The sequence below is a fragment of the Hermetia illucens genome, chromosome 3 (genome assembly GCF_905115235.1).
Source record: "Hermetia illucens chromosome 3, iHerIll2.2.curated.20191125, whole genome shotgun sequence".
In the NCBI taxonomy this organism is placed as follows: domain Eukaryota; kingdom Metazoa; phylum Arthropoda; class Insecta; order Diptera; family Stratiomyidae; genus Hermetia; species Hermetia illucens.
Genome location: NC_051851.1, coordinates 5,044,373 through 5,067,214, shown reverse-complemented (window position 1 = coordinate 5,067,214; position 22,842 = coordinate 5,044,373). Strand labels below are relative to the sequence as shown.

At 45.8% G+C, this 22,842-nt stretch overlaps 1 protein-coding gene across 10 annotated transcripts in view; it reads left to right on the top strand.

Annotated features, from left to right (window-relative positions):
* LOC119652234 (dedicator of cytokinesis protein 1) overlaps window positions 1–22,842 on the top strand; it is a 187,299-nt gene that overhangs the window by 114,318 nt on the left and 50,139 nt on the right. For all 10 annotated transcript variants that reach the window (XR_005249522.1, XR_005249521.1, XM_038056199.1 and 7 more), the window contains exons 6-11: window positions 4,208–4,438; window positions 4,556–4,842; window positions 4,915–5,032; window positions 5,105–5,410; window positions 5,468–5,816; window positions 5,881–6,017. Coding sequence is in view for 8 of the 10 variants with exons in the window: in XM_038056199.1 (XP_037912127.1) it covers window positions 4,208–4,438; window positions 4,556–4,842; window positions 4,915–5,032; window positions 5,105–5,410; window positions 5,468–5,816; window positions 5,881–6,017 (1,428 nt within the window). In the remaining 2 variants the exon portion in view is untranslated. The remainder of the gene's footprint in view (window positions 1–4,207; window positions 4,439–4,555; window positions 4,843–4,914; window positions 5,033–5,104; window positions 5,411–5,467; window positions 5,817–5,880; window positions 6,018–22,842) is intronic.

The window sequence follows — 22,842 nt, the reverse complement described above, 5'->3', positions numbered from 1 at the left end:
GCAAATCTTGGGCAGTGAAACATCACATGCTCTGGATCTTCCGGTGTGCAATTGAATCTGGGACAATTCGGAAAATCATCCAACTCAAAGCGGTACAGATACTGCCTGTAGCAATCACCGTGTCCCGTAAGGAACTTTGTAATGTGGTAGTTGGTCAAGCCACACCCTAATGTTGGGAATCAGCCTGTACGTCTACCGACCTTTCGTACACTCGTCCCATCTGCATTGCCAGAGATCATGCGACTCTGACCTTGCGGCATTTCTACGTTCTGCCTGCCCCTCCATACGTCTTCCATGATACAGCGCACTCATTTCTTTAGCCAGAAAGCCGACAGGAATCATGCCTGCCACCACCAATAGTGCCTCATCTGATGTGGTTCTAAAACCACTGCAAATCCTCAAAGCCATCAGCTGGTAAACCGTCTCTGAGAGTTTGCAAGCGCCTCTGCTCACACAGGTGACGAGTAAAAAAGGATGGATGGATGGTCATCAGCAAAGCCGACAATTGTAGTTCCCTCTAGGACCTCTAGGACGGGAATAGTAAGCACCCATTATACATGATCTTCCACAACAGGGGACAAAGTACCGATCCCTCTAGTACCCCAGTTGTAACAATGTACTCTTTGGGGACCTCACCCGTCCCGTACCAGAGAGTCCTCTCTGAGAGGTAGTTTTCCACCAAATTCGCTAAATATCCGGTTACACTTATATCAGCCAAGGCCCCTTTAATTATATTCCAGTTGGCCGAGTTTAATGCGTTTTTGACGTCCAGCGCCAATACGACACAGCAGCTACCAGAAATCAGTGTACCTTTTGTCTGGTTTACTACGGTCCACCGTATAGCGGGCACGTCAGAAACCAAACTGTTGTTCCGAAAAACCATTGCTGGCTTCGACGATTGGTAGGAGTCTGTTGTAGATGACATCTTCCCCATGGTATCCAGCAGGCAGATAGGACGATCCGATGCTAGGTTTCCAGGTGGCTTGCCAGGTTTCGGAAGCAACACCAACTTTTGCCTTTTCCATTGGACAGGGGATATTCCTTCTTTTAGGTACGCCTCGAAGGTGTTGGCGAAAAGGTCGGGCCCAGTTTTCATTGCCAGTTTCAAAGCTCGATTGGGGAGATCATCCAAACCTGGGGCCTTGTTGTCACCGAACCGACCACATATTTCCCGCAGCTCCTCGACAGTCACTGGAGATATTATGCCTTCATTAGGCTGGACAACCATTTGCCTTCTCCTATTTTCGTGGTGAGTGGTAATAATCTGTTTCAGGCGGCACGGACAGGTCACCTGGGGTGATCTCCGCAGCCTTTTCATTACCACTCTGTAGGTCTCGCTCCAAGGGCTTATGTCGGCATGGTCACACAGCTGTTTGAAGCAGTCCTTTTTGCTCCTTCAAATGGCTTCTTTTAGGCGGCCACGCAATTGCCTGTCCGCCTCCTCTCGACCGGCACCATCGGGTTTTCCCCTGTGCCTCTGCCAAAGCCTCCTTACCCGGAAGCATGCGGCTCGCAAGCCTGCGATTTCATTGTTCCACCAGTAGTTGGGTTGCTTACTGGGGAGCAATCGCCTTCTGGGCATAGTAGCATCGCATGCTTCCGCCACCCACCGGGTGATTTGGCCGACTTTTTCTCTAGCCGTACCATTCAGGGATATGTTGGGTTTGGGCGGCACGGAAAACGTGTCCTCCGTGAAAGCTTTCGCCGTCCAGCCGAGCATATCACCCGGCATTCTGCGAGAACTCTTTTTCGAACTCAATTCGCCTTTGATTTTTATGTAGATTGCCTGGTGGTCGCTGTGAGTATAGTCCTCACTGACATGCCAAGCGACTCTACTGGCTAAAGTGGCACTCACGTATGTCAGGTCCACTATAGACCCAGGCCCCTTCTCCGGAAAGTCTACGAGGCCCCAACACTCGCCAGTACCACGTCTAGCTCCGTGAATGCTTTGAGGAGAATACGTCTTCTCACATTATTTATCCGGCGGTCCCATTCAAGAGCCCATGCATTAAAATCGCGTGCTATTATGGTCGACCAACGTCCTCTTGCATCCATACTCGGAAAGTATAGTGCTGGGTGAAGCATAGCAGCTGTAGATGTGGACGCCTTTCACCTTCAGTCTGGTGAAGCTCTCCTCCGGGTATTCCATTATTTCCTCAAAGGCTTGTTTTCCACAAGCCCGTGGCGCTGCTTGGCTCCTTTGGTCTTTGACTCAAATGCTACCACCGATATTATGGTCACATCGATGTTTTTCTCGCGGATGGTTTGCGAATTGTGTCAACCTCATCTGCGATTTGTGTTAAGGATTCTCCTGTATTCCGGGCACCTGCTGCTGCCTGCAATGTGGCGATAAACCTAACCCTCCTTCTCTTTGCACAGTAGGCAATTTGGGTCAGCTCCGCAGTTCTTGCTGATATGGCCTTCCATTCCGCATCTCCTGCATTGCTTCGACCTGTCATTTGGACTAGTGCATGCCTTCGCAATGTGACTGAAGTCAAGGTGTCTCAAGTACCGCTTTAACGCCACCTGTTTCTAAAGCGACACATAACCCAGCCTTTTCTTACTCTCCTTGCTGCTAACAGTTTGAATGCGTTCTCTACTGTTAGGCCGATGATGCCGGTTTGTATTCCTCCGTAAACTTTCCTCAGCGTTTTCATCGCTGACTCTTGTAGTCCGGCAAGATCGAATTGCTTCTCCAACGCTTCGTGAATTTCCTCCTTCGTCGTGATTTCATCTATATCTTTGCAGGTTATAGTGATCTCCGGGCTGCTAGCCCTTATGTCGGCTTCCTGTCCTAACAACTTTCCAATTTGGCTCAAGGATTTGTCCGTGGTTACATCCTGGGATTTCTTAAGCTCCAACATAAGGTCTCCCTTCCGGGACCGTCGGATGCGGCTGCCATTGTCTCCTAAGTTGGTGAGTTCTGGGGATCTGGTGGGATCTGCCTTCACTCTCCTGAGAATGTCGGCGTATGAGCCTTCGTCTCGTTTGGAAATTATATTCACCTCCGGTCTTATTTTCTTCCGAACATTTTTTTTCCGCGGTCCTACTTTCCTCCAAGCTTTCGCATCCGCCTTCGAGAGTCCGGTCCCTTTTCTCGAGGTCGCAGCTGTAATAGATTCACTGGCAGCTTCAGTCGTAGTTCTCATGAGTTTCGCCTTTTTGGGAGTTGAATCCTTTTTTTCTTTTTGGGGTTTGCTGGCCTGTTGAATGGTTCAGCTTTTCGCGCAGCCTCCTCTTTTGTATTTTGAACAGGCGTTACTTGAGTCGTCTGGTCCATTTTTTTTCAATCGACGGCTTGCTCCTTCGTTCTTCCTGGACCTTGTCATACGCAAAATGGATGCCTCTTATCATGGCCCTTATATTCTGGTGGATGTTTTTGCGCTCCTTTAAGAATTCACACAGCTCCATGATCTCATCTTATCTTACCCAGGGCAGCAAAGGCAGCTCCAGACTGGTCGTTGCCTAAAGCATGGCTCGGGTGATTCGGCGTCAAGGATTCTTCCTCGTCGAAGACTCCCGCTACGCACTTCTCATTGGGGGTAGCGATCGCGGGGGTTTGTGCCCGTATGGGAGGGGATCTGCGAGGAATCGAGCTTCTTCTGAACGGGTCCGTCAATGGAGCCAGTACCAGTCCCTCCCATACGCTTGTAACATTAGATGCAACAATAGCCAAGGTTCCCACTACTAAGGCATTGTGGTCGTTGGATATCGACGGCCTCGAGCCCGCTTGCCCACTCCCAAAAACTGACGGTACTGGGTTTCCGAAGCCCTGCATCGTAACTTTATTCTCCTTCTACTCCTCCATGTTTGGCTTCATTTCTAGGTATCCTTCCCATAGCCAATTTTTATCCCGGCTTGTTTCTATTGATTAGTGTTAATTATTGGTCTTGCAAATTCCGATATTTCGGGAACCAGTTGTTCCCTTCATCAGTGCTAACAAGTCTGCTCCCTGATTTTATTGATTCTATGGCGGTGCAAAGTTCGCCGGTTGTTTTTGTTGTGGTACGGTTGACAAGGTGTAACTTGTTAGCACTGGTGAAGGGAGCAACTGGTTCCCGAAATATCGGTTTTTGCAAGACAAGCCAATAGAAGAAGTCTTAATTATTTCATATAATTTAATCTTTAGGAACATCGTGAAATTACATTTAGACTTTTTAGCTGTTCCTCTTCCACAAATATAATCTGTCATTTTCTCCTTATCCAGAATACATATCACAAAAATCGAATATCGAAAACAATGAACAAACATTCACATAGCGTTCTGCTTGCCGTCCATGCATTTGTGTGTAAATTTCAAGAAGACTCCGACCTTCTATTCACACTCTACGATGGAGACGAACATAAAGCGATTACAGAAAACTACGTTGTCAAGTGGGGTCGACAAGGCATCGCTCGAGATCTAGATCAATTCGATAATACTCGTGTCCTTTTCACAGTAAGTGCTCTTTCCATTCATACTTTGAAGATTGAAAATTGATTTAGTTGCTGTAAATTGTGTGTGTGTATTGAATTAACTTTTCGTGTGCCTGCTTCTGTCATGTTTTCCTTTCAGGATTTAGGAAGCAATGACTTGAATAGAAATAAAATCTATTTAATATGCTACGCGATACGAATAGGGTCGATGGAAATGAAGGAGTCGGAGTCGAAACGTGCAAGTATGGCGAACGCGGTTCTGAATACTGGACAGAAAAAACTATCGCAGCTGTCCATGAATTCAATGGGATCATATAATTTGACCGAACAAATGCGTCGACCGTTTGGAGTGGCGGCAATTGATTTAACGCCAATCATCAAGAAACCAGAGGATTTCAAAAATAATCTGGATTTACCTTTTATTCTGTGAGTTTTTTTTGTTATTGTCAGGCAAAGGAAACATTGAATTAGACTCTCTCCCTCTCTGATGGTTCGCAGATGTGAAAAGGAGAATTTAGACAGTACACTTAAGAAGTTAATACTTAATAAGGATATTGGAAAGATAGATTCGAAACTAGCAGTTAGTGTTGAGGTGTTGCATGGTGATATTAAACAGGTATGGAGCCGCCCTTACTAAAGTTGGGAAGCAATACTCAAACTCCTTCTTTCTCTTCATTATCATCCCCAGATCAAAGAGGAATATCCACATTTGGTGCATGGAAATGTTCCATTTGCGCGTAAAATGGGTTTCCCCGAAGTGATATTTCCAGGTGATGTCCGCAACGATCTATATTTAACTCTTGCAAGCGGTGAGTTCTCAAAAGGGACTCGTGGTGGCGAGAAAAATATTGAAGTGTCCGTTGTTGTTTGCAACGAAACTGGTCAAGTTGTTCCTGGTGTAATTACACTTGGAGCTGGGGCACAGATGTTAAATGAATACAAATCCGTTGTTTATTATCACGAAGACAAACCGAAATGGAATGAGACATTCAAAGTAATTTTAATTTTCATGAATAATAACTTATGATTGTGGTTGTTTTCCAATTCATAGATACAAGTGCCAATTGAAGAATTCAAACAGTGCCATCTAAGATTCACTTTCAAACATCGCAGTTCAAATGAACAAAAGGATCGTACGGAAAAGCCTTTTGCTCTCTCCTATGTGAAATTGATGCAAACAAATGGTACAACATTACAACACAAAGCCCACCAGCTACTCGTGTACAAAATTGATCATAAAAAATACGAAAAGGAAAGTGAATTCAACTATTTGAGTTTACCATCCCAACCAGGAGAATTGACTGGAAATACAAAGCCATCGGTTGCTGGATTTACTCTCGCTCCAAAGGACCTATTCACGATAGAGACGAATTTATGCAGCACAAAATTAACACAAAATGGTAATGAAAACTGGTGGATTGCGGGTTGAAATTTGTTACAAGGTTGAATCTTTTCTCTTCTCAGTCGATTTATTGGGACTATTGAATTGGTCCGCACATACGGAAACACTTGAAATGTCATTAGAAGCCTTGATGAACGTTGATGCTGGGGAAATAGTTAAATTTTTGCAGGATATACTTGATGCATTGTTTAATATTTTGGTAAGTAATAATCCTTTCTTTCTGAACTATTAAAACTTATACAATTCATGCAATTATTGGCGCTCAAACACACCCACATGTAATTCCCCCCAATAACATAGAATAAAGCTCATCAAATGATTTGTTTACGTATGCGGTAGACCACCCGAACTATTTATATACTTAATCGAATCTGATTTGTTTAGAATGGAATGAACTCAAATCAGATTTGCTATTTTAATGAACACAGTTCAGCACTGATGGACTGTTTTACGCAGAATTTCACGTAAATGTAGTGACTAATAGGAATCTTCAAGAGATTTGATTGTTTACTTTAGGCTTTTTCAGCGAAGGATGGAATCTTTCTTGCGGACTCATGCTAATAATCATCTACAGTAAATTTCACGTTTTCAGTACAAATTGCTTAATTTATTAGTAATGGAATAGAGGGAAGCTACTTTAAAATTTCTCGGTTTATTTCTGGAAACTTTTCGGAATTTTTTTTAGGGAAGATGATCGTCGTCGGGGTTCGGACAAAATGTTCATAAACTTGCCTAGTATTAAGTCTAAGTTGCTCTGCTTCTTCCGCAGTCTTTGTTCCGTTCAGAAGCGTGGCAGGCTCGTCAAAGTTGTTCATTGTCACATAAGACCTAGTCAAAAACTGTTTCAATTTTCTTTTCATTTAACCATATGTAGTGACCGCGGCTGCGCGACGGGAGCGGAATTTCATTCGGCTCTTTCTTAATTAATTTGCTTAAACAATGCATTTAATAGTGTGCAATTGCCTTAAAGTTCGCCGCAGATTGCACATTATTCAATGTATTCAAGCGAATTGATCTTGACAGGAGGGGAATGATTTGCCGCATCTGCAGGCGCATGCGCATGTTGCCGCAACATTGCCGAGTGAGAAAGGCTATGTAGCGGGAATAGAAGCGGTGCACGAACAAAGACAGCGAGGATGTTGCTGGGGAGAAGAGTTTTGGCGGCAAAAGGAGTTTGGTTTTGGATCTGGAGGACGGTGGTTGGAGCTTCTTGGTAAGGAACAGGAGAAAGATCGAGAGATGGTGGCTCATCGGGCTGTGTCTAGAAGTTTTGGTTGTGGCGGAGAATTCTTAGATGTTTCGGGAGGAGTTTTCGGAAAATGACAAGTTTGGGAGAAGAAGAAAAGGGGAACGGGAGTGAGATTTGATCTGAGTGGAAAGATTGAAGGAGCAACGGAGGAACGGGATTGAATTTGGATGAAGAAAAAAGAGACTAGAGGAAAAAAAGGAATTGGACAAGTCTGGGAGAAGAAGAAAAAGGAACGGAAGTGTTTGTTGAACGAGGGTTCGAGAGCGCAAGTGATGTTCCAGCAGATGTGCCGTGAATAAATTCAATCGTTAGCAGATAATGAAGGCAGTGATTTGAAACTAAAACATAGAAAACAATTGAAAGAACGGATAATTGAATTTTCAAATGAGTTAAAGTTAATCTTTGGCGACGAAGTAGAGTTCTGAATTCCCGCGCTGTGTGATTATATATCTTGAAATAATTAATACTTTGAATTTTAAAAACAAAAAAATAGGTACACCAGCCGCCAACCGAGCTCGGCGTGACGACCTGAGTGAGTTATTGTTTGGACTTTCTTTTATTTTATTTTCTTTTTTTTTATTTTTATTTATTTTTCATTTGCTTTATTATTTTCTTTTTGTATTTGAATAATTGTTTATTTTTATTTTCATTTTTGTGTTTATGGCTAATATCATAGAATTTTTATAAACAATGAATTTTGAATAATCTGAAGTAGTTTGAGGACTTCCTCCCCTTAGTTCCTCCTTACTCCCGCGGAATTTTTATGAAAGGGACATCCTCTAATCGAATAACTGGCCGGAGGATGTCGAGGAAGGGCGGGAACCTCACAGGCCGCGCCTCGTACAAGATCTGAGGCGGAAGAGACGGCAATCGAGACGGTGATCCGTCGTGGATCTTCCCCTCCTTGATCGCGGCACTTGGGTCCGGAGACTTACGGCTCCACGCGCGCGGTCGAGCCGGTTTTTTTTTTATTTTCCAATTTAGCTCGCGTTCTGGTTTTCATTCGATAGGCCGTCGCGAAATCCCTTGTAAAGTCAAATTTAAAATCCGGTGCGGACCCACGCATCGGAAAAGACACGTTGTTTTAAGTAATGAAGCGTGAGGGATCAAAGCGCTCAAAGGGCCCCCCCCCACATTCCCGAGCCTGGCTAGCACAGAGGCGTGCAAGAACGTGTCGGCCGAGCACTTTGATAGAGCTGCAATTTTTGTGGGCGGACCTTCACGGTCAAATTTTGCCAATTTGCTTAGCTTTTTGGGATAGCTCTGCCCTCTAGGTCGTTATCGGCCACTCAGGATGGTCGACTTGATCTCCTATCTCCACTCATATCATTACAAATGGCGCCCAACGTGGGGCCAAACAATTCCTGGATTCAAGCCTAATTAATTATTTGCAGGTTTCCTGAATCATGTGGAAGATAGCCTATTCCGGCTCACAACTTCGTTTGGTGGTGTCGGATAGAGAATCAATAGATTCTCAATATTGTTCCCGGCTAGGCTCCACGTACACTTGTCTTCAGATTTCTAGTTTAGGTTTCACGCCTTTTTTCCCCAGAAGCAAGTGTTCCTAAGCCTCAATTTCCTTTCCCACCTTGTAACGTAGAGTTTCCTGCCCTATCCTTGGTAGAATACCATAAGAGCTAGTCGTTTGTTGTGTTCGTCTTGAGATACGTCTCGTAGGTGATTGCCTCCCAGAAGCCTCTGGATCTACGGGCCTTTGCGGCTATTAGCTAAAAGGTATTGCCGTCCGAGCTTCTGAGGAGTGTCCTTCCCTACCTTTATCTGAAATGGCTATCTCTTCGTTTCGGAATTTTGAAGAAAATTAAATATTCTTTCTTCTTCGTAGGGATGAAGTGACGGGTGAGATGGATCCTTGATGGAATACGGAGGTAGTCGGCTATATGCTGTGCCGTTCCGTCCTCAATGATTCATCTTCACTTTGTTCTCTGACTCCAGACGAGGAAGATTGAATTCTCGCGTTCCCTTTTTGCTTGTTCTTTTTATCTAATATTCTGCGACGGGGAGCAGCTCGATTGTTGTCTCTTCATGAAAAACACTGTGTGTGGAAGTTTTCTGCACACAGATGAAAAAAAAATTGGGATGGCATTTTGGTCATCCGAGAGTTTTGCGGGGGTTTGAATATGGAGTGAACATTTAGAGAGAGAGGAGTCCTCGTAATACATTTTTTTTTCTTTCTTCTTTTTCATTGTTTCCTTTCTTTTGCCTTGTTTTTTTTCGCTTTTCTTTTTCTTTTCGATTGATTAAATTATTTTAACTTTTCCTTTTTTTTAACTTCTTTTATATACTTCGTTTTTTTTTTCTTTTCGCTTCTTTTTCCTTTTTCTTTTTTCTTGGACTTCCTTTTGGTCGTTTCCAATTTTATTTTATTTTTTTTTAAATTTTATTAACCAACATGTCCCATCAACGAAATCACGGGTCTCGCGACCTTTATCGTCTCCCTTCCACGCTACCTCCAGGTCAATGGAGCTCAGCTGAGCTTGACCTGCCAGCACGCCGTGACGACTGACGGTGGCATGAGGCGGCGAGGAGAGATCCTGTGGGTTGGGTTGATCCTTCCACGCGGGATGCTAGGGCGACGGACGCTTCACGAGTTGAAGGATTGGTTCGAGAGCAATTTGCTGCGCTTCGAGACTCGAACCCGAACACGCACTCAGTGCAACAGGCAGCTCAACATCAACCTGCTTCAACTCGTGCAGTGCATTTTGAAGACAGACGTGACTATGGACAGAATAAAGACAATTTTTGCGTACATGATCATAGACGTGACATTGGTTTTTACGGACTTGACGACAGGTCCGGATCCGAGAACTTTCAACAACGTGACGACAGATCCGGACTCGACTATATGTACGATTTTACCGACTCTGACGAGGACGATTCGCCGTATGGATGCCAGTCACGACCGCTTAATACAAAATCAGCGGATCGTGTTTATTCCATTTTGGCATCCTGGAACTTGGGTTTTGATGGCACATCGAAAACTTTGCCAATCAACCAATTCCTGTTCCGCGTGGAGGCTTTGACCAACACAACCTTACAGGGGGATTTCGGTCTGCTGTGTACTTATGTACACACCCTTCTCAGAGACAGAGCAGCAGATTGGTACTGGGACTACCACCAGTCTGTCGGACGAATCGAGTGGACCTCTTTTCGTGAGGCTCTTCGCCATGAGTTTAAGGATTCTCTAGATGACTGGGATATCCTTGAACTGATGAGGGAGCGCATGCAAGGCCCATCCGAAGATTTCGACAGTTACTATAAAGCTGTGCGTTCGCTAGCCAATAGGCTAGAAAATTCCTTAACGGAAGACAAGTTGGTAGAATTGCTACGTCGTGGGTTGAGACCCGACGTTCAGAGGCAACTTCTCTATTTTCCGGTTAGTACGGTTCGCGAGCTGCGTAAGTTAGTGCAGCAGAGCGAAATTTTAGAGGAGCGTCTCTCAAGCAGGCTCTCTCACCAATTACACAGCTATTCTGCTGAATCTGAAGAGGGTGTTGACATAAAGAGCATCTCAGGAAATCCTCAGTCTGAGATTCAGAATCGTGATTTGGACTTGGTCTGCTGGAATTGTCGGCAGATTGGACATTTATTTGAAGACTGTTGGGAAGATCCCAAAGTCTTATGTTTCGGTTGCGGGCGCCCGAACACTCGTAAGCCCGTATGTCCAAATTGTCGAGTTCCGGAGCCCAGCCCCAGTCATCAGGGCGTTCCTGCATTGGAACCACGTGACTGCGCAGGCGTTGCGACAACGTCTTCCACAGTAACTCCGAAAGTTACCGTGTTGAAGCGGTCCGACAAAATAGATATGACCTACCCGGATTTGACCCCACCACCAATTATTTCAAGGAAACCGATGCTTTCGATTCTGAGGCCGTTGCACGTAAGACTGCAACAATATCAAGCGGCCAGAGAACGGATCTTCGGAGTAGCAGAGATGGCGACGAAAAAAACGAAGCGTTCAACTCTTCGCTTACGCCACTATTGGATGCGAATAATCCGCAACCGTCGTCTTTACTACTCTGCCATTCTCACGAGTCGGGCCAATAATGATATTCGCCCGTATGCGGATGTCACAGTCTTGGGTGAGCGTGTTTCAGGACTGATTGATACCGGAGCCACTGTAAGTTGCTTAGCTTCGGATTTCGCCCGGAAAATTATTAACGACGGTCGGTACAAGTGGGAGAGATTACGCATCGATCTCAGGACAGCTGACGGGACTAGCCACTCGACAGTAGGCAGAGTGTCAGCTGACATCACGTTTCGTGATCGGACGGAATCGATGTCGTTCCTCCTTATCCCGTCGTTAACGCAAAATCTTTACCTTGGAGCTGATTTTGTGCGCAAGTTCGATCTCGCACAGGACTTATTTGTACCTTCCGTTTGTTCTATCGAAAATGTTGAGAACGTCAATCAACACCAGTTGACGACACACCAGCGAGCTCGAGGCTGTCATTGGCAGTTTTCCATCTTTCGAGTCGGAGGGCTTAGGACGTACAAGTCTCACGACACACGTCATCGATGTCGGCGGTAACAAACCGATTAAACAGAGACACTTCTCAGTCTCTCCCGCCATCGAAAAGCTCCTCTACGAAGAGATTGATAGGATGCTGGCTTTGGGAGTCATCGAAGAATCGCAAAGCGCCTGGTCTTCACCAGTTACCCTTGTGGTGAAACCTGGTAAAGTGCGACTTTGCCTTGATGCACGTAAAGTGAATAGTGTAACAGTGAAGGACGCTTATCCTTTACCTCTCATCGAGGGGATTTTCAGTCGTCTCCCGAAGGCTAGATTCATTACGAGTTTAGATCTCAAGGATGCGTTCTGGCAAATTCCTCTGGATGAGGCGTCCAAGGATAAGACTGCCTTCACCGTCCCAGGTCGGCCACTCTATCAGTTTGTGACCATGCCGTTTGGGCTCTGCAATGCACCTCAAACCATGCAGTGACTGATGGATAAGGTCATCCCTGCTCACTTACGTCATCAAGTCTTTGTATATTTAGATGATTTGCTGCTTATTACAGAGACCTTCGACCAGCACCTGCTGCTCTTAAGCGAAGTGGCTCTTTGTATGAGACGCGCTGGCTTGACGTTGAACATCCGGAAGAGCAAGTTTGTCATGAAGGAAGTTCGATACTTGGGGCACATCATCGGTAACGGGACGATTTGTACCGATCCCGACAAGGTACACGCCATTAAAGATTTTCCGCGGCCGAAAACCGTCAGGCAACTGCGGCGGTTTCTTGGGATGTGTGGGTGGTATCAGCGATTTGTGCCAAATTACGCTTCGCTGATTGCACCGTTGACAGACATGCTTCAGAAGAAGCGTCAGTTTTGCTGGTCTGCGGAAGCTATCTCGGCCTTCGACGCTCTGAAAACGAGTCTCTCCTCGGCTCCAGTTCTGCACAGCCCCGACTTCTCCAAGCCTTTCGCCATACATTGTGACGCAAGTCAACATGGCATAGGAGCGGTGCTGATGCAGAAGACAGAGGAGGGACATGAAGTTCCTATAGCGTATATGTCGAAGAAGCTTACACAGCCTCAGCGAAACTACACTGTCACTGAGCAAGAATGTCTGGCAGCGGTGGAGGCAGTGCGCAAATTCCGAGCGTATGTTGAAGGCACCACATTCGAAGTGGTAACTGACCACGCTTCGCTCAAATGGCTGATGAACCAGTCCGACCTTCACGGCAGACTGGCCAGATGGGCATTGAAGCTTCAAGGATTCTCGTTCATCATTAAACACAGAAAGGGATCACAACATCTGCTCCCGGATTCTCTATCTCGAATGTATTCACCAGCGGAGGTGGATGCTTTGGAGAGAAGTGGGAACAACGCAGACGTGGATTTTAATTCACCACATTTTCGGTCTGCGAACTATTTGCAATTAATAGAGCGTATTAGGGAGAATTCCAACAAACTCCCTGATCTGCAGGTATGCGACGGATTGGTATACAAACGAACCAATCATGCTTCAGGAGATGAGATGCAGGAACAACAGGCCTGGAAGCTTTGGATTCCGGAGGAGCTGACGATGGAGGTGATCACCCGTGCCCATGATCATCCTTTGAGTGCACATGGGGGGGTTGGTAAAACCTTGGGTAGACTGCGGTTGTGGTTTTATTGGCCTAAAATGGTTTCACAGGTCAAGGACTATATCCGCAATTGTGAAACGTGCAAGACGTCAAAAGCTCCCAACCAAACGCTCCAACCTCTAATGGGAAAAGCGCTCATCTCCGATCGGGTATTTCAACGTTTGTATATCGATTTGATCGGCCCATACCCCAGATCTCGCGCCGGAAATATCGGAGCAATAGTCGTTCTCGATTCTCTCTCAAAGTTTTCATTTGTGGAACCGATTAAACGGTTTACCGCAAACGTGCTGACCGAATACTTGGAGAAGAGAATCTTTCATGTGTTTGGAATCCCTGAGTCGATCACATCTGATAATGGGGTACAGTTCAAATCCGTGGCTTTCAACGATCTTCTGAACCAGTATGGCATTCAACACATTTACACCGCTTTATACTCCCCGCAGGCAAACGCCTCGGAGCGAGTAAATCGCTCACTGTTGGCTGCTATACGCGCGTATATCGGTCCTGATCAAAGAGATTGGGATAACAAGTTGTCATCCATCAACTGTGCCTTGCGTTCAGCGAAACACGTCTCGATAGGGACATCACCCTATCACGTCGTTTTTGGGCAAAGCATGGTCACCCATGGGAGTACCTACGCCCTTTTACGACGCCTGAACGCCTTACCTGATGCGACCTTGGAGATCGGTTCTCAGGATAAACTTGCTATTCTGAGAGCAGAGGTTCAAGGGCGAATCCTCCAGGCAAGAGAGACACAGGAAAGGGGTTACAACTTGCGATCTCGAGCTCGTGAATTTCAGGTCGGAGATATCGTGTATAAGCGGCTCTTTAACTTAAGCAGTGCAGTAAAACGATATAATGCCAAATTGGATCGGAAGTTCGTGAAGGCGAAGGTCATCGGTCGAGTCGGAACGGTTCAATACGAGCTGGAGGACATGGAGGGTCGTAACCTGGGCATAGCTCACGCTAAGGACCTCAAGGCCTAATGTGGGTTTGGATCTCGGTCTACCTTTCCTCGTAAGCGCCAACACCCAGCCGCTATCAGCAGTGAGGCCCTCACTGGTCTTCAGCTTTCTTTCCTCGAGCAATTTAGCTCGCGTTCTGGTTTTCATTCGATAGGCCGTCGCGAAATCCCTTGTAAAGTCAAATTTAAAATCCGGTGCGGACCCACGCATCGGAAAAGACACGTTGTTTTAAGTAATGAAGCGTGAGGGATCAAAGCGCTCAAAGGACCCCACCCCCCCCCACATTCCCGAGCCTGGCCAGCACAGAGGCGTGCAAGAACGTGTCGGCCGAGCACTTTGATAGAGCTGCAATTTTTGTGGGCGGACCTTCACGGTCAAATTTTGCCAATTTGTTTAGCTTTTTGGGATAGTTCTGCCCTCTAGGTCGTTATCGGCCACTCAGGATGATCGACTTGATCTCCTATCTCCACTCATATCATTACATACCTGAGCGAGAGCAACAGTTACTATATTCAAATCTGCATTTTTGAGTTGCAGTACTCATCCTCTGCCAAAATTGATTTGCTGAATCAGTTGGCTTGAGCCTGATTATTGTCCTTGAATTGTGAAGTAGATTTGTCATTCTTGGTCATGAGAAGCATTTTTTGCTGGTGCAAGTCAATGGCTTTACTGACAAAAGGAAAGTGGAAATTCTTTTGTTATTGTTTGTGATCGTGACGGTAATCTTGTATTGCAGCCGACTTAGTAGCTTGAGCCACTAAACTTATTGCAAATGGGTGAAACTTGTTGTTGTTTGATAGGAAATTCCAAACATCACACAATCGCTCCCGTTGGTGATATGGAGGAAGGGGATTCTGATATCCTCAGTGGTTGTAGAGGAATATCGGATTTTGGGGAAAAAGTAGGAACTGAGAGGTAATTATCAAAGCACACGGTTACTGATTGACTGCAATATTTATTTGAAATATCATCACTTAAATAATACCAAATTGTTCACGAATCATTAACGCATCATATTCTTCTCCTATAACTGTGGCTGTGTCCGGATAGCTGAGTGGTTAGAGCACAACGCGGTAGCGGTTCGAATCTCTGGGTAGAGTACGATAATGAGTCCTATCTCACTTTAAGTGTGTACATTTTGACTCCCCACTCGCGCACTTTACTATTCACGTCAAAACTAATATCAGTTTCGTAAAGTACTAACTGAAATCTTTCATTTGATATCACACGACTATATCCGGTGAAATTTTTTTTAATTCCCCCGGGTCCGCGGTCTGGAACTCTGAAAGACATATATATTTGGGGGGCCAGCACTATTTCAATTTTCTCTTTAGAAATTGCCCTTGTAATTACCACAGATGCAGCTTTCGAATGGTGGAGGTTTATCTGATATGTCTTAGTGCTGGCCATTGGCTCCGTTATTGTTTGGAGCTCTTCTCCACTGTCGGAGTATCGCCCTCCTTCTCCGACATGGCGCTTTGCTGCACGTCGCTGTTCACCCTGAGCCCTAGAAGTCCTAGGTCTAGGTCGTCCAGCTTCTGCTCTTCACTGGGCAGTAGGTCTACTTTCCTGGTTGATTGAATCCTTTCCGCCTTTGTGGCTTTCGAGATTTCTTCGAAAACTTCGGTATGCTTTTTACCCGTTGTCTTCTCCGAGGTGTCTTTCCTCAGCTTTTCCCTGTGCACATGCACATATATGTTGGCAAGTCGATAGTTGTAATGGGAACTCTGACATCTGATTGCCTCCTCCATCTACCCCGATCGTGGGGAGTTCACCCTTTTCCTCCATCTTGCTTCTGAAGACTCTCCATAATCGCGTATGGAGATCCTCATTCTGAGCGATTAGGAGGCCCATGAGATTTTTCGTCTGTATTGTCGCGGCTTTTGGCAGAAAAACTGTCATCATATGTGCTCCTGGTATATCATCCCCAGCACATGTTCACAGTTCTGCCCCTTTCCAGCCTGGCAATTTAGGAACTATAATCCTAATCCAGTCTGCAGTGTCTTCTGTCGCACAGTCCATCAGTATAAGACCTGGTCGAAAGCGTATCCCGGTGAACATAAGTTTCGAAGTCCAATCCTTGCACATCTGCCTTACGACAAGGTTTTCGATGGTGTCCTGCTCCTCCCGAGTGAGTATTTGTTCAGGAAACATTTTTGGGAGTATGGCCAGTCGAATGCCCTCGACCGCACTAGCATAGCTAATGGCGGGCTTCTAGAGCCCTACCTTCACTCCTGACCTGATCGGGTTTTCTCCCAACTTGGGTTCAGGTTTGGATTTTTTCGGAGCATTCCCTTCATGCGGGCTAATCTCTGCTGCTCCCCGCTTTCTCGGCTCCGGTAGAGATGGCTTAGGTCTGTCCTGAGCCTCCGCCTGTGATTAACTAGCTTGTGTGCAGTACGGGGTCCCGCTTTATTGGTTCATTGCTTCATGCATTAACGCAACCTGGATGAAGTGGCGTTCCACAACTGGTGTTCTTTGTGATTGACGTATCAATGAACGTCTCAAATCGAAAATTTACCGCAATGTCGTCCGTGCTGTCGCCCTCTATGGATCTGAGTGGAGAGGAAGATGTTGCGTTGGACTAGTGGCGCGAAACGTTTTGATTACATCCGAAATGAGGCTATCCGCGATCGTTATGGGGTTTCACCGATCGTGGAAAAATTGCGAGAAAGGCGTCTTCGATGGTATAAGGGTATGGGTCACGCAATCCGCGCTAAGATTGGTCTGAACATCGAAGTCGATGACAAACAATCAAAAGACCGACCGAAACAACGGTGGTTTGATACGCTGGATGAGGGTTTAAAAACCCAAATGGCGAAACTGATCACAACGAGCCGACCTCGCTTGTAAACGGGACAAAGGCTGAAGAAAAAGAAGAAGATCCTCCATCGTATACTAACCTTTGAGCGTCTGTTGTAAAGATTTAGGCCGTTTTGTAATTCTATCGTTAATAATCAAATCAATCAGTCATCAATAATCGATCAGTGGATAAGTTGGAGTGCGATGCCGTTGATTGTCGCCCACCCTGATAACTGAATTGGGGAGAGAGACATTGTTAGTAAGGTTATGAAATTCAGGGGCTATTGAACGGCTCCCATAGAACGACGCACACGATGAACAGGTTTGGTGATTGGTTTAAGATATAGTTGCACATTTTTTTTGTATAGACGCGAAGATCTCGTTCAAAGATCTCCTGATACCTTGCTTCGGAAAGCATTGTGTTAATATCGCTGTTGGTTCCTGCGTTGCCGGGAACTGCCATTTAACGATGCCACTGTAATAATCGACTACAAAGAAGATTTTATAGGATCGCAAAAGTTCGTTGATTTGTCGGGAAACGCAAACTTGGGGGTGAAGCTTCTTTTGAGTGGAATTGGTCGACTATCGACATATACTATACTTGCGAAGGCAGTTTTGCAATCTGCATGAAATTTAGCGGTATATTGCTGATATTAACGAACTTGGGAATCTTGGCATTTAGATAAAGCTTGCTTTGTTTAGCTGGCTGTACATCATCCGGCAATCCTGTCAGTTACGCCTGAACAGTCCATCGGTAATCCGACCGCCTATTGGCGGTAAGCCGGACGGCATCATCAGTTCAACTCTGACCGTGAAAGGCGTTGATACGCAAATTTGATATTTTTTTGCGTTAAATACAGGCTGTTCGGGTGTAACTGAGAGGCCGGCCTAATTGTGTATGGCAAGCATTTGACAGTCATGCGCTCACGATATGGTCCACGTTTTTCCAGTTGTGATAGGTTGATGTGAGGGACTTATACCTTCACTTAGTTAGTTAGTTTAGTTAACTGGGGGGAGCCGCAGCTCCGAGTACTCAGGCCATTATTAGGCCCATTGTACTATCCCCGTAAGTTGCCTATTCAATGGCTTCCCGCCTACGGTGTTCGCAGGCTTTAGCGAATCTGAGAACATTCTCAAGAGGCAGAAAGTGTGCAGATTCTTCATTGAAGAAAACCGTGCCAAGGTGTCTTCGTCTGAGATCTGAGGAGGCCGGGCAGCTGCATAAAAAGTGCAGGGCTGTCTCCTCCTCCTCCTCACATTGGTTGTACACAGCCGAAACCACTACCTCAATCTTTTCCATAAGGTAGTTTAAGGAGCAGTGTCCCGTCAAAAGCCCTACTAGGGTTTTCATGTCCCACTTCTTAAGGGATCACAAAAATGCCGCTCTAGTGGCCCTAGGCTCCTTCACAAGAATTTTCGCTTGCCGGCAAGAGTCCAAATTTCTCCATTCGGTTGCGTGAATCCTTGCAATTTCACCCTTCAGAGTAGACTTGACAGTAGATGGTCGGATTCCAAGAGCGACCCCTCCATTTTTGCCGCAGACATTCTTCTGCTGCCAATGAAATGGCATATATCTCCGCCTGGAATATGGTCGTCATTTTTCCGAGGGGTCGGGCCAGTTCTATAATAGGATTCTCCGAGAACACCCCTGCACCCGATTCGTCCTCCGTGACTGACCCGTCGGTGAAGATTATTAGGTCTGTAATCTGAAAAGATTCATGGCCACTTGTCGATCATTCTTCTCTTTCGGTGATTACGACAGTGTATGTCTTTTCAAAAACGAATCTGGAAACCATATGATCGGTCGGCATCAGGGCTACCGGATGTTTTTCAAGGAATTTCCAGATAGACGCATGCCCGTTGGATTGGCCGCCTTTCCACGCCCCAATGGTATCGAGCCTATATGCGTTATTGGCCGCTTTCCGTTTCACCTCCAAGTGAATGGGGGGTAAATTTAGGATAGCTTCAAGTGTCGCAGTCGGCGTAGTATTCATTGCTCCAGTAATACTTATGCAACCAAGTCTCTGAATTTGCGTTAGCAGCTTCCTGCTGTTAGCAAAGTTCAATCTTGGCCACCAGACGATGCATGCATACATCAAAATGGGTTTTATTATGGATGTATACATCCAGTATATCCGTTTAGGTGAAAGTCCCCAGGTCTTACCTATCGCATTCCTACAGCACCAGAGCAATCTGCAGGATTTCTGATATTGTTCCTGGATATGATGCTTCCACGTTAACTTGGAGTCGAAATGTACTCCTAAGTACTTGACTGTTTGTGGCAGCTGGATTTCCGCCCCTGCTAAGATGGGTAGCGTATAGCTGCCCCGCCTGACGTTCCTAGTGAACATAACTAGTCCAGTCTTCCTAGCGTTCACCGTGAGTCCATTGCGGAGGCACCAGCTGTGGATTACATGCAGAGTTGCATTCAAGCGGTCACATACTGTGTCCGCAAACTTGCCGGTAATTATTATGGCTAGGTCGTCCGCAAATGCTTGCGCGAAGACTTTTTTGTCCTCCAGGAACCACAGCAGGGTATCCATCACCAAGAGCCATAACAGTGGAGATAGAATCCCTCCCTGTGGGCAGCCCCTGAGACATCCTGCTTCAATAGACTTCTGGCCGACCGATATGTGGATTTTTCTCCACTCTAGCATGTGAAGGATCCAACTGATTAGCAGCGATTCGATTCCATGCTGTCTTGCCGCATCAGAAATTGCCGCGAATAAGGCATAATTGAAGGCACCTTCGATGTCCATGAATGCGCCTAAGGCGTATTCTTTTTCGTACATCGCCTTTTCAATTTTTGCCGTAAGTTCATGGAGTGCTGTCTCCATGGATTTGCCTTTCTGGTAGGCGTGTTGCCTATGGTGAAGTGGCCACTTAGGAATGTGTGTATCCCTTAAGAACCGATCTACTAGTCTTTCTAGTCCTTTTAGCAGAAAGGACGTTAGGCTGGTCGATCGAAAGCTTTTTGCGTCTGTGTAGGTGGGTTTTCCTGGTTTGCGAATGAACAACACCTTCACATCCCGTCATTTAATTGGAATATAAGCGTGTGCTGGGCATGCACGATATATATTCCGAATATGTAGACCTTGGTCATCCATTCCCTCTATTACTAGCGCAGGAATGATGCCATCCTGATCTGCAGACTTGTATGTATGGAACGAGTTAGATGCCCATTTTACTCGCTCCAGTGATACCACTTTGCATGCCAGATTCCAGTCTCTCGGTTGAGGGCTGTATGCACCTGTCGGCTCCAAGATTAGATTTTGGATGCTGCCTATAAATTGCATTTCAAGCAAATGGTTTGTCGTTTCTTCATCGCTTTCTGTGTACCTGCCGTTCTGTATACGTAAATTACGCAGTTTCTGGCTACGTTCTCTAACAAGGATCCGCTTCAGCTTTAAGATTGCCTCAAAAGAGTTGCGTCTCTCCGCAAAAGCGTCTACATTATGATCGTTTAGCCGATCTCATGCTGATGATCTCTAGAGCCTTCTGCGTTTCTTTATAGTGATTCCAGCCAGCAGCTGAATCACACTTCAGATTACGATTGAGGAGCATCCCTGTCGTTCTCCTCTGTTTTGCCAAATCCTTCTTTGGCGTCTTAGGGTGGACAGCGTTCTTTCTAGTTGTGATCATCTGGGTTGTTTCTCAATTCCAGCAATGGATTTGATGTGCTTCCCCAGGGATCGTGACTCGGGTGCTCAATTCTATTTTATACGCCGCCCAATTTATCTTCCGCGGATTCCGAAATGGAGTGGATAGAGATGGATCCATGCAAATTACGAAATCAACGCGTCTGTGATCTGAGAGTGTGTTATCGTCTGATACTCTCCACTCTCCAACCAGAGCCGCAATTTCAGGGGATGTCACCGTGATGTCGATGACCTCTCGCCTGACCACGTTGAAGAAAGTGGGTTCCCTACTCAAATTAAGAATATGCAGATCGGTTCCTACTAGATACTCCAGTAGTCTCGATCCTCTTGCATTGATGTTGGAACTTCCCCAGTATATCACATCCTGCTATTACCTTTACTTTTGGCATATTGGATAGCTCTGATCAATGTACCACTGGGAACTTCTTCTGCGTCATAGGGGAAATATGCAGAGCACCATAGTATGCCTTTATCGCTCTGTTGACTTTTTATGGTTAGTTTAGCCGATGTCGTGTCGCCATCACATAGATTTTTAACCAAATTAGCCTGGAAGTCTTTTGAGAGTACCGTGCAGGAGCGGGGTCGATCACTTCCATTGGCATACAACAAGTCAGCATGTTGGGAGTTTAGGCCCTTGACTATCCCACCAATAACCCACGGTTCTTGTATGGGGTATATAAATGTCTTGCAGCTATTGATCCGACGACTGATAAGTGCAGTCGTCGCTTTACAATTTTTTTACAAATTTATCTGGGAAATATGGCACCTCATCTACGCTTCAGATAAAGATGCCGAGGGCTGCATGTCCCATTACATGGTTTTAGGAACCAACACTTGTAACGTGACGGTCCCTAGCCCATAGTAGAGCCGACAGCCCGATTGTTCCTCATCCTTCTTAACATCGTTCGAGAACGCCGTTAGCAAGGAAAGTTCCCGGCCTATCGACTCTCTCTCCTGTTTTGCTGCCTAGCAGCATCCGGGAGAAGGAGTTGCGGTTATTCTGAACACCAAGTTGTTCCAGAACCTCAGCACCATTACGCTCTTTTTCTGGAACGCTGAGGAAGCACTTTTTGAACAATGGCAGCTCAGAGACCCTTTTCAGGGTTAGTCTGCACCCTCCCACACATTGTTGAGGGAGGAGCAGTACTGCCTAAGTCACTCGTTCGTGTTTTCGTCGGGAAAGTTTAGCCGTAGTATTTTACGGTATTCACCTACCGACTCAAAGCAAAGTTTAATACCTTGCGAGGATGCAGTCTTTGCAGCTAGGAGGAGTTTCCTCCTAAGCTGTTCGCAGTAGTCAGTATCGTAACCGGATGGAATAGAATCGTCACACAAGACCCATCCATCGGTTTCGATAGCCTTGACTGCAAATTAAGGCCTAGCCGTTGTCGGCCGAGCCCTCTTTGCTGCCTTTTGTGTCGAAGAATTGGGATCGTCCGAGGACCGCTGCCGCTTCGGTTTTCCCTTAGCCACAGATGCCCCGAACGTCTTTTTCCTCTCAATCTTAACACAGCCTGTTGGTTGTAATTTGCTCGTAGCCGGTTTTCCCGAAAGCTGTTTGCTGTCCTCGGACAGGTGCTTACCCATGGGCAAGAGTTTAGCCTCAGCAGGTGATGCCGATTGGAGCCTGGGGTCAAAGGTGCTGACAGAGGTGGCTTGCCTCGGCTTGTCCGTAAAGGATTGGTTGCCGTTTGAGTAAGTGGAGAATCAAGTTCTCCATCGATAAACTTAAGGTTGCCCCTTCACTCGGGGAGATTTAATTTTTTTTTGCCATGGCCTCTGCTTTTTTTCGGGGAAAGTAAGTCGATCTCGACAGAGTCCCTTTTTGGCGAGACAATGCTAGTTGAAACTGGGGGTCGCCTGGTATCCAGAGTTGACCGTTTACGACCACATTTTAACACCGGTGTACATTCAGCTCTCGGCACGGTATACACACCTTGGCTTGCTTTCCTAGGGGATCTTCCTTACTGCGCTCCTTCACCATGACAAGGTGGACAATCGTCGAGGGAGAAATCTAATCAACACTATAAAACAAGTAATGACGACTAAAATATTGTAGCTTTACACAAGAAGAAGTCTTGATTTGATTAGCTAAATGGAAACGCCAACTTCAGATATTTTACGGAGAGAGATTCGATCGTTAGATAATCAAATCAAGACTCCTTCTTGTGAAGATCTACAATATTTTAGTGGGTATTAACACCTGTTCCAGCTATTTCGAAATACATTTAGTTAAATCAT